Below are 16,668 nucleotides of genomic sequence, written 5' to 3'. Positions count from 1 at the left end.
ATCTGTTTCCATATATATTCTTTCATCCCCTGCCCATTTGTCTGCATCTGCACATGACATAGTCTCAATGCCATCATACTGTCTCCACGACTGCCACTATTTCTATCGCACAGCCCTACGCCTCCTCTCAATTCCCACCGTCCTCGCTAGTTGCTACGCCTGATTGTATCTTGTCGAGAGAAACTCAACACATCTAACATCATGTCCTACTCCACACTGGCAGTTCGATACTTCACAGCCCCCAAACCACTTGGTGATTCCATGGACACCAACACAACCAAAAATTCTGGGTCCGATCCCCAAGGCCACACGGTCATGAGACCAAATATCCCTGCTAAACAGCCCTCTTCTGAGATTGCTGAGCCCGTCAAGCCTAAGAGCAAGGGCTTGACTTTTGCCAACCAGGATTCGCTGCCCAAGCTTCCTATTCCTGATCTGGAAGATACTTGCCGCAGGTACTTAGATACTCTGCAGGGCTTGCAAACCCAGCGTGACCATGCAGATACCAAGGCTGCTGTTCGTGACTTTCTAAAGAATGACGGTCCTCTTCTTCAAGAACGGCTTAAGAATTATGCTGGTTCAAAGACGAGCTATATTGAGCAATTTTGTAAGTTTCTTCAGCATCAAGGATGGGATAGGAGGTCAGCTGATTATTATTAGGGTATGATTCTTACTTGAATTTCGATAATCGTAAGTTTGGTTTCCTTCGTCTTTTCTGGGCTTATCTAACAGTCATAGCCGTTGTTTTGAACCTCAATCCATTTTTCCTTTTGGAGGACGACCCAACTCCCGCCAGAAATCACCAGGTCACACGGGCTGCGTCACTGGTGGTCTCATCATTGGCATTTGTTCGTGCCGTGCGTCGAGAGGAGCTGCCTCCTGACACCGTGCGAGGAACGCCTCTTTGCATGTATCAGTACTCGCGCCTTTTTGGAACCGCACGTCTGCCTACCGATAATGGCTGTGTCATTAGCCAGGATCCCTCGGCTAAGCACATGGTTGTTATGTGTCGCGGGCAGTTCTACTGGTTTGACGTCTTGGATGACAACAGCGATTTGATCATGAGTGAGAAGGATATCTCGCTTAACCTGCAGGTTATTATTGAGGATGCAGCTCAAACTCCGCTTCACGAGGCTGCTAAGGGTGCTTTGGGTGTACTCAGTACCGAGAATCGGAAAGTTTGGTCGGGGCTTCGCGATATCATAACGAAAGATTCCAGATCTAACAATGCGGAGTGTTTGAACATTGTCGATACTGCGCTGTTTGTCCTATGTTTGGACGACACAGAGCCATCCACCACGGCTGATCTTTGTGCTAATATGCTTTGTGGTACAAGCGAAGTCATCAAGGGTGTCCAGGTTGGGACATGCACCAACCGGTGGTACGACAAATTGCAAATCATCGTCTGCAAGAACGGTAGTGCCGGTATCAACTTCGAGCACACCGGCGTGGATGGCCATACAGTGCTACGCTTTGCCAGCGATGTGTACACTGATACCATCCTTCGCTTCGCAAGGACCATCAACGGGCAATCCCCAAGCCTATGGGCAACCAGCAGCCCCGACCCAGCAAAGCGCGACCCGCACAGTTTCGGAAATGTCAGCACCACACCGCGCAAACTGGAATGGGACATGACACCCGAACTTAACATCGCGCTCCGCTTCGCCGAATCTCACCTTTCCGACCTGCTCCACCAGCACGAATTCCAAGTCCTAGACTTCGAAGGCTTTGGCAAGAACTTCATAACCTCAATGGGCTTCTCTCCAGATGCATTCATCCAGATGGCTTTCCAGGCTGCCTACTACGGCCTCTACGGCCGAGTTGAGAACACCTACGAACCAGCCATGACAAAGACATTCCTGCACGGACGCACAGAAGCCATCCGCACCGTAACGCCCGAATGCATCGACTTTGTCACAGCGTTCTGGGGCGAAAATGCCGCCGAACAAAAGGTCGAGGCTCTCCGCACCGCATGTGCAAAACACACCGCCGCCACAAAAGAATGCTCAAAGGGCCAAGGCCCAGACCGCCACCTCTACGCCCTCTACTGCCTCTGGCAGCGCTCCTTTGACGAAGGCCTGTTCCCAGACACCAGCTCAACAGGCGGGTACTCCAGTCCAGGCGAACCGCAATCCCCAACCCCAAGCCAAGGCCCCGAATCATCGAAACTCTCCTACTCCTCCCCCTCTGAAGACGGCCTCTCCTCTCCCGGAAGTAGCGCACGCGCCTACCGCACAACAGCGCCGACGCCCGCGATCTTCGCCGACCCCGGCTGGGACAAGATCAACAACTCCGTGCTATCGACTTCGAACTGCGGAAACCCGTGTCTGCGACACTTCGGCTTCGGCCCTACATCCGCTGATGGCTTCGGTATCGGCTACATTATCAAGGACGACTCAATCTCCATCTGCGCGAGCTCCAAGCACAGACAGACTGGTCGGCTTATGCACACGCTCGAGTCGTATCTGTTTGAGATTCGGAAGTTGTTGCGCGCGACGAACCGGAAGCCGAGCCCACGCACTAGTCGTGCGAGAGAGACTGAGGCGCTTGCCGAGAGCGCGCAGTTGGAGTCGCATCGCCGTGGTCGGATTGTGAGAGGTAGTGGTGCGCAGGGTGTTGATACGCCTACTTCGGCGGCTGATAGTAGCTATCTGGAGGATGATGGGATGGGAGGATGTAAGTCTTTCACTTCTTTTGCTGGTTCTTGTGTTGCGGCGTTGCTAACTTGGCCTTTACTAGATGGTTTCTTTGATGCTGGTATGCTTCTTCATGCGCTCAAGGGCCTCAATGCAGAACGGGAACAACGTGAGAAACCTGCTAGGCGGAAGTTTGTGGGAAAGAAGCTTCATCTTAATGATTATTGAGCGTGCAGCGTTGGAGCGGAAGAGTCGTATCATGTAGTGAGTATCTAGTTAGTTGAATCAGAAAGCGAAGTACGAATTTATGTTCAATTATCGATATCATTCCTATCAAATTACCTCAGGGACCCTTCTTCAAACCATTTTATCACTGAAGATCCTCAGTATTAAAAGGACATCCTCGGCAAATGTGGGGAACGCTCCGGCACCGGATAGCCGACTTGGCTCAATAGCCTTCTTGACATATCTGATTTTGGAATCGACACATTGTATATAATTCATTTGATCTATAGAAGCACCGTGTCAATTTGCATGTGTACTTCACCCTAAGCGTCATGACTCTGCACACCCTCCCAAAACGGGCGCCCCGGTTACGGGCTCCCTTAACAAGGCGCTTCACAACCACCCCCCGCACCGCCAGTTATGCGGACACTCTACCAAATCTCAAGATCGGCGCTCACACAAGAGTATTATTCCAGGGATTTACGGGTAATTATTCCTGTTTGTTTTAATTGAGTTGGGTCCTGCAATGGAATACCATGGAATGCTAATCTCCGCCATAGGAAGACAAGCGACTGCCAATGTCAAGGAGTCTCTTGCATGGGGTACTAATATCGTTGGAGGCGTCAAGCCTGGCGTTGAAGGCGAACATCTAGGCCTGCCAGTCTTTCCATCTGTCAAAGTGGTATGAAGTATTGAACTGATTATTCTCTCGTTGGGGATATAATTTGACCAGTTGACTGATGCACACGACAGGCCCAAGAACGGGCAAAGCCTGATGCATCTGCAATCTATGTTCCTGGAAACCAGACCGCCAAAGCCATTGAAGAGGCTATCGAAGCGGAAATTCCGCTCGTTGTAGCCGTAGCTGAGCATGTGCCGATCCACGACATCCTTCGGGTATGACTTTCTGAATCACGTTTAATCGTGGTAGAGAAAGTTGAAGAGTCTTTGTTAACATTATTACAGATCCAATCCATGCTCCAAACACAATCCAAGTCCCGTCTAGTAGGCGCAAACTGCCCAGGTATTATATCCGCCATTGGCAAATGCCGAATCGGCTTCCAGCCATTACCTTGTTTTGCGCCGGGTAATGTTGGCATCGTGGCTAAATCTGGGACACTGAGCTATGAGACTGTTGCCTCGACGACTCGCGCTGGACTTGGTCAGAGTCTTTGTATTAGTATGGGTGGCGATGTGTTGGCTGGTACGAACTTTGTCGATGCACTGAATCTCTTCGAGAATGATCCTGATACAAGGGGTATTATCCTCGTTGGTGAGATTGGGGGTACGGCGGAGATGGATGCTGCTGAGTGGATTAAGGATTATCGACGGAGGACTGTTGATCCTAAGTAAGTTTTGTGTCCTTTTTGGGCTTTGGGCTTTCTGGATGCAATGCTGAGATTGGATAGGCCCATTATGGCCCTTGTTGGCGGGTTGGAAGCACCCCCTGGAAGGATTATGGGTCATGCTGGTGCTTGGGCTGCGCCTGGGGAACCAGATGCAGAAACTAAGTATCAAGCGCTTGAACGTGCTGGCGCGGTTATGGTTAACCATCCCGAGAAGTTTGGCGAAGGAATGAAGACTTTGTTCGCGAACCAGTCTAGTCGGCCGGGTACAAGTGTGAGTGTTTCTTTTTTAAATTCTATCTGAGGTGTACTGACATACCCACAGCCAATGTCCGGGACTAGCTCACAAAAACGTGACTTTCATACTATGAGACGAGTTACGCCAATCTCGAGACCAAAAACTGAGCATAAGCGTAATCTTTACATCAAGCAGTTCCAGGCATTCGATATTCTCAAGCAGAAGTCTGTCCCTGTCAATCAGTCAGCTGCTAGCTCTGCTAGTTCTATTTCAATTTCTATTGCAGTTGACCGAACAGCTCTGTCGCCATGCATCATTACCTCGCCGAGCTCTAACCTTAACCAGTCGAAGAAATTCCCATTCCCATACACTCAGACCAAGTTCGAAAGCTCTATAATCGAGGCTGTTACCTCGCATTTGAGCCTCCCAGCATCTTCTCACAGGCACCTTGCAGGCATTGTACAAGCCCTTTGGGAAATTTACAAGGAAAAGGAGGCCTTTACGCTAGAGACACAGATTGGAATTTCCGCTGATGGCTCTTTGGAAGTCCACGGTGCGCGTTTTGGCTTCGACGATGCTGCATTCCGCAGCTCGGGTCGACAGGAAGATATCCACGAGCTTCGGAATAAATCTGAAGAGATCCCGGAGGAGGTTGAAGCTGAAAAGGACGGAATCGTTTACGTCAAGTATGTAGAAACGCATTCATGAGTGCCGAGGTTTGTCTGTATCTCTGCTGACATACAGTAGATTGGAAGGCGAAGGCAGTATTGGCACACTTGGTATGTACTTTCTTCTACGTCTTGTTCAACAAAAGGGTGTTTGCTCACAATATCGCGCAGTCAATGGAGCCGGTCTTGCCATGAACACGGTCGACGCTCTCACTATCCACGGCGGCCACTGCGCGAACTTCCTTGACACCGGTGGCAAGGCTACTTCGGAAACTGTCAAGGCGTCATTCCGCGTGATTTGCTCTGACACGCGTGTCAAAGCCGTCTTTGTTAATATTTTTGGTGGACTGACTCGCTGCGACATGATTGCTGAGGGCATTATTTTGGCTTTCCGAGATTTGAATATGAAACTTCCAGTTGTTGTACGACTGCGAGGTACAAATGAGGAATTGGGGCAGAATATGGTAAGCATTGATCTGAATATCCGCTGCTATCGTCTATATAGTTGCTAACTTGAATGTTGTAGATTGCGGAGAGTGGCCTTCCATTGCATGCATTTGATGGATTCGAGGAAGCTGCAAAGAAGGTAATTGCGTTGGCCAAGGGTCAATAGGTGCGTTACAGTGTTTTAAAGGGTATGCAACAGATGCGGTCATACTAGATAAAACATAATATGACCACGCTATGATGTTATCAATAGCACACACACAGCCCTAGTATATCTCAAGGATATTATAGAGAAAAGAATGCTCAGGCGAACAATTAAAAAAAATATCGACATTAATTGCCACTCCTAAGACTAATGATGATCACTGAGAATAGGTCTTTTCGACATCCTAAACATACATGGCGGAATGAAGATCATATAGGAGCATCCGTTAACGTGCCAACCCAAGAGCGAGTGATGCAAGTGCACCCTTCTAACTTTGGGGGTGATACGCTAGAATATACCTCGGGATGAAAAAAGAAAAGGTTATATTATATTCGATGAAAAGGATTGAAAGCAGACAAAAATTTTGAACAGTCATTAGACCAATTAAATATAACTTTAGCCCAAGGCACTCAGAAAGATATCAAATTTCTGGAGACCATCTGAGCGAGAGAAAAAGACACTGTGATTCACCAGAATCAGACAAGCTCCTGGTATTTGCGTCGGCCTTCTGGGTCCAGTAAAATGGAGTCCTTCACTTCCTGCACTTCTTTCACTGTTCCGGCATAATCCTTACGCATTTGTGGGAAGAAGTATCCAGGAGGGGTGATACATAAAGCTATCACAGAGATAGCACACATTCTAGAATCCATCACATGTTAGCTCTTTGGAATGTATAACAACTTGTTTTACCAAAGTTCGGCTTACATCGATTCAAGGATAGTGAAGTCAATTTCGTCCTGCATTATAGGGTTTTTCCATCCACCCGCCATCTCTGCAATACTAAAATCCCTAACATCAGTACTTGATATCAAAATACTTTGAAAAAAACAACTTACCGATAGACGCAACGGATATAAGTTGACACAAATGCCACAAAGATACCCCAGAAAAATACCCAGAAACTGCGATTGTTCCAAACTTTCCGAGCCTCAGCAGTCAATTCCTCTTTCGGGGCGCCCTTTATTCGAAGAAGAAAGTGGCCTGTCATCCCCCCAAATACCGTCAAGGTGGCAACTTGCCATACAATTCCAGCCATCATCACATTGCTGCCCACATCATTCTCGTGTGGTGTCTTAGCTGCTGCTGCAAGGCCACCACCAATGCCTTGAAGAATCAGCGAAATAATATCGCAGGTGACAAAGATGTAAGGATACCATTTCGCCTTTAATGTCGAGTATTGTTGGCCAAAAACATTCACTCCATGCTTCAGCGTCAGATATATGGCTGCCGACCAGAAAGCGGGCGCTATTGTCAGAGTGCAAAGCTGCGTCTTAAAGCCGGCGGATGAATATGCGTTTTTGTGGAGCATTATACGACCAAAATAACCTATTTGTTTTGTCAATACTCTCCAAGACAGTCACCCATTTATTCTCATAAAGTTTTAGTTTGAACTTACCAATCACCTCAGTCGAAGACCCGATGATCACAGCGATACTAAAAGACCATAGGCGCCATCTGAGCATCTGAACGAGCTGTATCAAAGAACAAACACCAAATAATATACAGAACTCAACACTGAATACAAGATCAGGTGCGTAGCCGTAGATAGTGCCCTCAACTAGACATTGAGGAGTCACCTCCGTGCATTTAACAGCTGCAGCACGGATTTCAACCATGATTCTAACATAGAGGAAAGTGAATATTATCGGGTGTAATCCGTATAGAAGTCACGAAGGAAAGCTCGCTTCTATGCTCGCTTCATTTTTTCATGGATTAAAGAAAATTTTATAAATATTTTTCTTTGAGAGATTCTGACGATGCCCAGATTTCTTCGCCACAATAGATCCGTTTCATATGAAAGCTAGGGTTGCAGGGTACGTAGCCTCCAGGGCTTGATCTGATAGCATTAGTCAGATCTCAAGGCTCTCAATGCATAGTACGTTATTCAATCTAGACTACCTAGTTAAAATTTCTCTTCGCCCTTCAGTCTTCACTCTATGACCTTGCGATTTAGGTGCCTCTTTGTATAATTATAAAGCCTTGCAGGTATATGGCAAGATCCGCGGAGCATCTAATATGCCAGCGTGTACGCCTTTTCCTTTTGCTACAGCCTCTCCTGGTTACACTGAAGCCTCGAATGGGCGGGTTTAATAGTTAAGTGTGCTCACCAGAGGTAATGGCGGAGATATGCCCATGATGTTAAATACCAAGCCTAAACAGAGATCAGTGGTAAGACCTGATCATTGATCTATGCTCATCATAAATTTTTCTTTCGTAGTCTAACATAAATAGTGTTAGCTGTGTTAAGCCTCGTCTTACTCTTACGGTCATACGCCCAGGGGGCTTGCGTCTGGGGTCAGAGATCAGTCCAATTCCTTTGTGCTGACCTCGATGTTTAATGAAATCTTTATTTTACGGCCTGGGCTAAAGAGACTCCAGGTAATAAATATTTCGCGTATATATAGAAGCCACGCCTCTAGTTCAGGACTTGCTGCTCTCGAATCAAGCAAGACTCTGCAGGAAATCAAATCCAATCCAATTAGCACTACAATCTCAAGGAATCACCAATTGTCTCAAACTTCTTCCCAAGAGCGTGAGTACATGATCATGATATTCCATTAGGAAAGATCGACTGGGCGACGATTTGGCTAAACAAACTAACCAGAGCGATGATGGTAGCAATGGCATACTTCATGTTGTACTTTGCATATAGAGGCTCTGTAATTTGATAGACAAGAACGGTGATAGTCGGGAATGGAGGGGATGGAGGGGTAAGGGATTCAAAGAGCATTTATCGACACAGGATCAAGAAATTAAAAATCATGATTTTCTTTGTTTTATTACACTGCACACTGTGAAACTCCATATTGCTTTGATGCATGCCAATAGTTAGTTTGCTCCTAACTAGAAAGAGAGAGTATATTGATGCCTGAAAATCCTGAGGCATTAAGCCGAACCCAAGGTCTAGCCCTTCTTTGTTCTCCACGATCGACCAGGGATGTCCACTAGCACTGACGCCATTAATTCTATTTCGAGCCGACACAATCTTCCTCGATATTCGTTGTATACTTATAGTCTTATCGACCATTATCCACTACTTTTATATATTTATTGCCCGTTACAACCGACCACGTGCCAGTGTCATGTCTGATCCAAGTGCCGAGCTCGAATCCGTTCTCCGCAACCTGTCCATAGGTGAAAAGGGTCCAGTGCCAGAAATTTCCCGGCCAGATGTGAAAAAAACCCAAACAGCCGTGACTCCAGCAAAATCCATCCCCAAAAAAACCAGCAAACCCGTCGCAGATTCCTGGGAAGATGAAGCAGACCTCTCCGCCTCGGAAGGCGAAGATGCCCAGCCCCACAAAGACACTACCCCAGTGCTCTCTCCAACCATCAGCGCTGAGGGACCACTAGATCCTCCACCGACACCTCTTTCCCCGCAGATATCAGCCCCGTGGATGCCAAGAGCTGTTTCTCCTGCTTCGGCGCAGGCTGGTCCTGCCCGTCGCCCGGAGAAGCAGACGGCTGTTGCGGAGCGGATGATTGCCGGTGCGTTGGGGATCCGAGCCCCGAAGCGGACAGAGCAACAGCGCGCTTACGACCGCTCGATTAAGGAGCAGGAGATTCGGAGGAGGAATCGCGAGCGCGAGGAGAAGGCTAAGGCTAAGGAGGAGGAGGAAAAGATGAAGGCTTCTATTTGGAGTAGCTAGGTGGCTTTACGGGGGGGCATTTTTGGGTTGTATTAGGCGATTTTGGGTCATATATGTGTACATATTCGTTGAATTAGACCTATGTATATATATATACTTTCTAAGTGGATTATTGTGGGCAAAGGAACGAGTGACTCTTTGTTGTTCCATATACCTTGGAATTTACTAGTCCACAAAGAGCAGACGTGGTCAATCGCCTTCGAGAGACAACTGCGGGGTTCTTTGGCTTTGAAATCGCTCGTTGCTAGAGGCGACCATGGATAATAGGAGGACCTCTGGGTCCTAGTGTACAACGTATTAGTTTATTTCGACGCGCAAACTTGTATCGAGACCTTGCAGGCAATTCAAATAAAAGTGACAAGCGGTTGCGACATTTGCACTCTCCTAGAAACGGACGTCATTAGTTTAGTACAAACCCTAGCTTCTCGAATTCCAGGCAAATACAAAACCTACAACCCTATGTCTACGGGGTGTGATCATTTTGACCTCGAGAGGGAAATTTAATATAGCGAAAGCACCGTCAAAGTCTGCAGAGAAGACTGGGTGACTTTTGATAATCATCATTCATAAAAAAGGAAAAAGCATATGAACGCCGCCCCTTCGCCCATGGGCCGTCGATGACACTCCTCTATCAACTGCTGGCCATCAACCCTAGCGTATTCCCCCACGTATGTCGCCTCAGTGGTCCCGGTTCCGTCGGCAGGTGCGACTCTAGCAGCTTGTCGTCTAGCAACCTCCGATCTGCTCCTGGTGAACCTCCAAGGTATCGCCATCTGCCATATCAAGCTATTTGCAGTTAGTTTCGAAGTTCCCAGATACCAATGGATGGCGAAAAAAAAGAGGGAAATGGCCGTACAGTCTCGGGTGAATCTTCGGGGCGAACTCGGGTGCCGTCGAACAGGAAACGAACAGTGGAAATTTGCTTTCCTTGGCGCTCGCAGAAGGCATCCATGAGCTTCTTCAGTTGCGTTGTGCGCTTAATCTTGAAGAAAACTTCATTGTTGTTATCGGTCACCTTGATGTTCAGGTGCTCGGTGGGAGGAGCGGCGCCTTCTTTGTCGGACATGATGAATGCTTTTTGACGTCTGGATTTCGTTAAACGACTACTCCGAGAATACGGAATGGCGACGAGGCAGAATGCTTACAAAAGTAGAAGCGAGTTTAGGAACCTCTTCGAGCGGGGCTTTGAATATCTAAATAGTTCAAAAATGATTAGATCACGATTTCACCTCTATGGTTGGGTACAACTGAAGTTTGAGTGCTCACCTAGAAGACGAATGCTTAAAAGCGAGAGAACGAAGGATGTGTAAACCGTGAAGTTAGAAGAGAGAGGAAGAAGAGAGATCAGCGGCGACGGCAGAATATTGCCTCCCCCCACGGTCTGAAGGCGGAGAATCTATTTTGCGTTTGGCTCTTCTATCACTTTCGTCACTTGCAAGGAACAGTGTGTCTACAACACTTTGTACAGAGTACGGAATACAGTCTTTGATAATTGCATTATGGTATGAAAAACTGTCACCGTGAAAACATTGGCTAGATACTAAGCCCCTTGTAGGGTAATTTAAAGCAAGATTTGTCGCACGATGAACCCTGTCATCCGCGTGCTGTATGTGTCCCTAGCCTAAAGCGTCCCTTTTAGAGTCTTAACTCTTACTGACAGTGCAATAGTGCGCCATCCAAGGTATTTTTCAACTTATTGCATGTTCACACACAATGAGTCTAACCGAAGCTAGATTGCTTGCAGAAAAACTCATTTGATGAGGCCAAATGCCAGGCTCAAATTGATGCTTTATATGAATGCTGCAATGCATTTTACCAAGAGCGAGGTGACCAGGCATCTACCGTCAGCTGCCCCAAAGCAAATTTGCTGCGATTGAAGATGAAACAGCGAGCTCAGGCAGCAGGGAAGCAATAGAGCTATTACAATTTAAATCCAAGTGACCCATGTTGAAAATGGAGGATGTCACAATTCCCTTGCGGTCTGAGTTTCCATATGGAGGAAACCAGGCTAATTGAAGAACTGCATTTATTATAAGACAATCGTGAGCACGCTAAGAGGCCTCGATGGACCTGTACGAAAATTGAATTTTCGTACCGAGACTCTAATGAAAGCCTATAGACATTAGAGAAGAAAAGAAAAAGAAAGAGAGAAGGGCGCGGGCGAAAATTCGTTGAAATAGCTTCTGGCGTTGCCGCTAGTCTATTTTGGGCTTAGTCTGTCAACGCGAAAACCAAAAGAGACAAACACAACTTATTCCACAGAGCTTCCTCTCCAGGGCTCTCTCTCTCCCTTCCAACCAAGTCTCTCCATCATGGCGCCTTTAACTAGATCAGCTGCTGGGGCCTCTTTATTCACACCGGTGCGACCATCTTATTTGCTCTTTGCTTTTTGTTATGCTAATTCTTTGTATAGGCGCCCCAGGCTAGGCAAACCGAGGTCATCAGTATCGATGATGATTCGCAACAATCTTACGATGAGGATGAAGAATTGGACGAGGACCAAATTTCCGAGGATCAATCGGAAGACCAATCTGAAGACCAAGATGAGATGGACCAAGATATAGATGGCGATACCACATCGGAGACAGGGTCCGATGTTTCTGATCCCGAATCCTCTATGCAGTCTACCTTTGAGATTTCGGGCAAATCTCAAGGTTTGTCTCAAGATCTACTTTCTAGGTCGCATCTACTAAATTCGATTCCAGACACCCCGTTGTTCACCGCCGCAGGTGCCCAGGAAGCACTGCACCCTCTTCGCCGGACGGCTGACCGCGTCACTCGCCAAATCGAAGCTTTCGCCGATAAGTTGGATCAGTTCAAGCGCGACAATTCAACCGACGATTTCAACAGTGCCCAGGCAGCTTACAAGCTCGTGCAGAGCTACCGCGACATTGCGAACAATGCGATCAAGGAAATCGAGACCCAACAGACCGTTGACCGGACAAAGACGGGCATCCGATCGAGCGGGTCGCAAGACGCCAAAAGCTACGAGGAGATACGGCGATTGCAACTTGAGGCCGACACTTGGCGCCTCCTGCTCAACCTGATCAGCATTGATGACCCTTCCAGCCGGGCCAGTTACAAGGCAGGACGACAGACAGCTTTCCAGAACCTTCACCGCTACTCAACTGATCGCGAGATCTGGGAAGAGTTCCTGAATGCCGACCAATATGGCCTTGAATGTGTGGTTGCCATGCGATGGTTGGAGGAGACCTCCAAGACAGCGAGTCAAGAGTTTGATACCCTCATCACTGAAATGGAGGGACAAGCGGAAAGGGGCCAAGGATTGTGGACAACCAGTTGGCTGTTTACCAAAGAAGCGATCAAGGGCCACAAACGTTTGCGCGCCTGGCCACAGCCTCTCGAGCCCAATGACCCAGGAATCTCGCGCTCACTTCTGAGCAACGACGAACAGAAACCGCTAATCACCCAACTCGATCCCGATGCTCTTACTCGTCAAAAGCACGGGTTACAAAGGCAGGACGAATTCTTCGAGCGTGCCACTTGGATAACTTGCTGGAAAATGCTCAGACAAGGCGAGAGCTGGACCAAGATCCGTGAATGGGCAGAGGCTCGCCTGGACGGGTGGAGGGCCGTCAGCCTATGTGGCTCTAGTGTGGATCCCAAGTCGGCAAGTTCTCGATACCCATCTGACGATGGCCACACACGTTTGATGAACAGTCGATCCCATGATTCATGGCGCACCGCTTGCTCTGCGCTCGCGCGCGAACCCAATACCGATGAATTCCAGCGAGCGGTCTACGCCCTGCTTGCTGGCGAAACCGATGCTGCAGCCAGTGTCTGCCGCAGCTGGGACGACTTCCTTTACGTCTACTTCAACCGTGTCGTGCTTTCGCGCTACCAGGGATTTTGCAAGCAATTCCAGCGGAAACTCAGCCACTCCCCCAATACCCCTGTGGCATTCAACCCGGAACCAGCTGGGCACGCAGAACTTCAAAAGTTCCTTGTCTACCTCAAGGGCAACGACCGAGTCAGCGGGGAAGCGCGTAATCCGTTCCGCAACATCCAGGCCACGATTCTCAGCAAAGGCTACGATACATTCTTCACTTCTCTGGCTCAGGCTGTATCTCAAGTCAGCGCTGATAAATATGGGAAGAACTCTGTTATCCCAGAGATCGTGCGCAAGCCAGTAGATGAATCTTTCCTCATAGCTGCCGATGATGAAGAAGCTCTCAGAATTGCGTCTCATGTTTACGTTGTGGCCAGTGTAAGGGGCTACGCCCGCGCAGATTCTCATTTCGTTGAAACGGCTTCGGTGATTCTCGCTGGACATATTGCCAACCTGGAAGACAGGGGTCTATTCCATCTTGTTCCACTTTATGTGTCTCTTCTCCCCACGAAAATGGGACACGAAGTTCTAGCCAAGATTCTGATCGAAATTGTTGACCCACAAGAAAAGGTTCGGCAAGTGAAGCTCGCGCGGAAGCATCATATTGACATGGAAACCGTTCTTGGTGTTCAATGGGCGTGGGTAAAGGAGAATGTCTCTGTGATCGATCATTCTAGAGGGGTTACTGGCTATTCAAGAGTGCTGCGACGACCTGATGGTTCCCGGGCATTGGTGTCACCCAAGACCGACTTGATTGGGAACTCTGTTTCTCCAGAAGACGACAAGATGATCCGTAGTCTAGAGTGGCTTCGCTACATTGATGGGCAGTGGGATAAGATTTGCGATCTTGGATCCTGGCTGTATCGCAAGTTCTTCCGTATGTTTTTGTTCCTACTGTTGTTGGGAATCCTGCCAAACTGACATTTACTAGTCGCTGATAAGCTTGCCGCTGCTCGCGAGTTGAGTTTCCGACTTCGGTTGGCTGATATCTCAATTGAAAAATTCGGATCAGATATCATTTCGATGCCTCCGCAAGAAGGGGGATATACCGAGGCAACTACGCCAACTAGCCCCAGCAAATCAAAGAGAAACAGCCTCCACCGACGAAGCCTGTCCGGTTCGAACAATGTTGCACTGGTTTCAGCATACTACCAGGCTCACAGGGTCCTAGATCTGGAGAGTTTGGCCCTCGGGTTTGATGGCGTGGAGCAATTTGCATTGGTGCATGATCAGATGTCCAAGTGAGTCATCCTTTCCCTGGCTCATTTCAGCGCCAAAGCTAATCAATACAGGACCAAACGTCGACGCGACTCGGGCACCTTAAAGGGCATGGGCCAAGACATGAACGAATGCGTGGCTATTCTGGAAGAATCGGTTGGAGCAGTGGTTGCTGAAGACTGGCTACCTACATCCACTGACGGTATGTGCTTGATGTTGTGACATTGAAAGCTCAAAACTAATCTGTTCCTACAGCCGAGGAAGAACAAGACTTCGAATACATTCGGACGACCTACGTTCCAGAGCTAATTCTCGATTGGCACAACGCCTTATATTATGCCAGTCACACTCTCGAGCGTCATGACCTGTTGACCTCCTGCATGATCGTGTCTATCTGGGTTGCAAACTACGAACACGTCACTCGTGCCTTCGTAAAGTCACGACGCATGGCCGAGCTTGTCGATGTGCTCGCTTTGTCGAGCAAGGCCTTGGTTATTCGGGACTCTAGCCAACGCAAGTCTCCAATGGAGCACACCAACTTCGTCAAGGGCCAGGAACTGAAGATCTGGGATGTCACAATCTCCGAAGAGGAAAAGAAGAGGCTTGGGATTGTATCGGACCCAGATCGGGAGCAGTAGGTCAGCGAAAATTTGTTCTGTGTACATTAGCATGGGATTTGAGTGGTTTCAAGTTTTTAACGGCGGGACTCTGATATGAAACGAAACTGGATCAAACATGGGAGGACAGGTTACTTCATTCTACTGCAGCTACTACATGTCAATAGGACATCTACGAATGCATCAACATCGTATGTCAACAATATCAATTTGAAAGCAGATTTCTTTACGTGTCTCGTTTCTGATCACATGGCCTTGTCCACTAGTAAATCATTAGTATCAACCCGAAGCTTAACTTCATGAAAGAACACTGCGCATATGGATTGGTCGTATTGAAATATAACGTAAAGCAAGCACAATCACTCATACGGCGCCATCAACGTATTCCCCAACACATTAGCGGGGAACTCCTCTTCGCCCAGAGCGGTGGTATGTGCCCAAGGCTTAAGGCTATTCTCGCGCCGGATCGTCGCTGCAAAGCAGTGACTCCAGCGCTTGCGGGGGAAATGTATAGAGACATCCTTGATAGTATCTGCATGGACAAGGTCGGAGTAGACACCGATGTTATCTGCAAGGAACTTAGCATTTGAAGATCGATGTTGAGACATATTGTACAACATGAGCATAAATCAAAGTTTAAGATAAAGTGAGGTCAAAACGTCAAAGCACCACAATAGAAATAAGCATATACGCTAATAGAACATCTGGGTGTCAAAAAGATGTGGTGACACAGGCCGCACAGATATATACAGGCAGAATACCTTGACTGCCGCGCGGACAGAGACGTCAACCGATTGAACATATAGGGATATACGTACCAAAGATCGTAGCCAGCTGCAGCAACTGTCCAAGAGCAGTGATGCTGCCAACGAGAGACAAATCCTGATGTCTAATGATAGCTTCCGCGACGCTCTCAGCCTGTTCACGCGGGGCTGTCGCCTCGCCGGAGCCCGGCTGTGGTCCCCGATCACGAGCACGGGCAGTACCTACAGCCTCGTCTTGGTTTTCATACCCGTGAGTATCATGCTGTAAGACGCGCAATGCCAGCACGCCACCGAAGAACTCAAAACTCAGCTTGGTGGCGGTGATATTGGCTTCCGTGGTCCCAATATCATGCAATAAACAAGCCAGAAAGTAAGTCTCGTCGTCAAAGTCCCAGTCCGCAAACGGGAACCTATAGCGTTTGATTGCGAGCCCGAAGTGATACACCCGTCGTGAGTGGTTGTATGTTTCTTCGGGGAGGTGCGTGCATGCATAAGCGTTGATGCGCTGTGATAGTGGGGTTTCCGGGATTTGGGTTGCGGAGACGGGAATTGGGATTGGGGGAGAGGTTGGTGCTGGATAGCAGGGTGTGTTTCTGAGGAGGTCCTGCGCAGAGGCTGGGACGGCGGTGAGACCGTATTTGTTGGTTGGGTTGGACATGTTCTTTATTTTAAGGCTTTAGGGTTCGGTTGGGCTCTGGGGTTTGTAAGGTCTGTGAGGTAGTTATTAGGATTGGGGTGATATATTTGGTTTTCGGTTTGAGAATAAGAAGGTTCAGATTCGGTGTTGTTGCTATATATTCTATG

The 16,668-nt window shown here is 48.2% G+C and overlaps 7 protein-coding genes across 7 annotated transcripts; 4 read left to right on the top strand and 3 right to left on the bottom strand.

Moving 5' to 3' along the window:
- Nucleotides 1-201: 201 nt before the first annotated feature.
- On the top strand, nucleotides 202-5,726 carry N7479_008782 (ATP-grasp fold subdomain 2; the record flags this gene model as incomplete). The annotated part of the gene is made up of 14 exons (XM_057256475.1): nucleotides 202-607; nucleotides 661-690; nucleotides 739-2,676; nucleotides 2,740-2,827; nucleotides 2,873-2,900; nucleotides 3,152-3,347; nucleotides 3,422-3,543; nucleotides 3,615-3,758; nucleotides 3,828-4,210; nucleotides 4,271-4,481; nucleotides 4,533-5,131; nucleotides 5,193-5,224; nucleotides 5,285-5,577; nucleotides 5,640-5,726. 14 exons carry the CDS (start codon nucleotides 202-204, stop codon nucleotides 5,724-5,726), a joined length of 4,557 nt encoding a protein of 1,518 aa, XP_057103933.1.
- An 871-nt stretch (nucleotides 5,727-6,597) lies between these two features.
- N7479_008781 (RTA1 domain-containing protein) lies at nucleotides 6,598-7,381 on the bottom strand (the record flags this gene model as incomplete). The annotated part of the gene is made up of 2 exons (XM_057256474.1): nucleotides 6,598-7,091; nucleotides 7,162-7,381. The coding sequence occupies 2 exons, from the start codon at nucleotides 7,379-7,381 to the stop codon at nucleotides 6,598-6,600; spliced, it is 714 nt and encodes a 237-aa protein (XP_057103932.1).
- A 1,467-nt stretch (nucleotides 7,382-8,848) lies between these two features.
- N7479_008780 (uncharacterized protein) lies at nucleotides 8,849-9,415 on the top strand (the record flags this gene model as incomplete). Its single annotated transcript, XM_057256473.1, has 1 exon — nucleotides 8,849-9,415. The coding sequence occupies one exon, from the start codon at nucleotides 8,849-8,851 to the stop codon at nucleotides 9,413-9,415; it is 567 nt and encodes a 188-aa protein (XP_057103931.1).
- Nucleotides 9,416-10,141: 726 nt separating this feature from the next.
- Nucleotides 10,142-10,481, bottom strand: N7479_008779 (SUMO family protein SMT3; the record flags this gene model as incomplete). The annotated part of the gene is made up of 2 exons (XM_057256472.1): nucleotides 10,142-10,201; nucleotides 10,272-10,481. 2 exons carry the CDS (start codon nucleotides 10,479-10,481, stop codon nucleotides 10,142-10,144), a joined length of 270 nt encoding a protein of 89 aa, XP_057103930.1.
- Nucleotides 10,482-10,703: 222 nt separating this feature from the next.
- Nucleotides 10,704-11,330, top strand: N7479_008778 (uncharacterized protein; the record flags this gene model as incomplete). The annotated part of the gene is made up of 4 exons (XM_057256471.1): nucleotides 10,704-10,820; nucleotides 10,861-10,917; nucleotides 10,971-11,021; nucleotides 11,160-11,330. Coding segments are annotated over 4 exons (396 nt in total), but the record flags the coding sequence as incomplete, so codon positions are not given.
- Nucleotides 11,331-11,727: 397 nt separating this feature from the next.
- Nucleotides 11,728-15,121, top strand: N7479_008777 (nucleoporin Nup84/Nup107 family protein; the record flags this gene model as incomplete). Its single annotated transcript, XM_057256470.1, has 6 exons — nucleotides 11,728-11,775; nucleotides 11,829-12,069; nucleotides 12,121-14,142; nucleotides 14,197-14,506; nucleotides 14,558-14,685; nucleotides 14,739-15,121. 6 exons carry the CDS (start codon nucleotides 11,728-11,730, stop codon nucleotides 15,119-15,121), a joined length of 3,132 nt encoding a protein of 1,043 aa, XP_057103928.1.
- Nucleotides 15,122-15,459: 338 nt separating this feature from the next.
- N7479_008776 (putative urea hydro-lyase/cyanamide hydratase) lies at nucleotides 15,460-16,522 on the bottom strand (the record flags this gene model as incomplete). The annotated part of the gene is made up of 2 exons (XM_057256469.1): nucleotides 15,460-15,668; nucleotides 15,919-16,522. The coding sequence occupies 2 exons, from the start codon at nucleotides 16,520-16,522 to the stop codon at nucleotides 15,460-15,462; spliced, it is 813 nt and encodes a 270-aa protein (XP_057103927.1).
- Between the last annotated feature and the right edge of the window lie 146 nt (nucleotides 16,523-16,668).

This window comes from Penicillium vulpinum (genome assembly GCF_028829585.1).
Source record: "Penicillium vulpinum strain IBT 29486 chromosome Unknown utg000004l_segment0_segment0, whole genome shotgun sequence".
Taxonomy (NCBI): domain Eukaryota; kingdom Fungi; phylum Ascomycota; class Eurotiomycetes; order Eurotiales; family Aspergillaceae; genus Penicillium; species Penicillium vulpinum.
The sequence above is the reverse complement of the archived record's forward strand: the minus strand, read 5'-3'. Positions and strand labels throughout refer to the sequence as shown.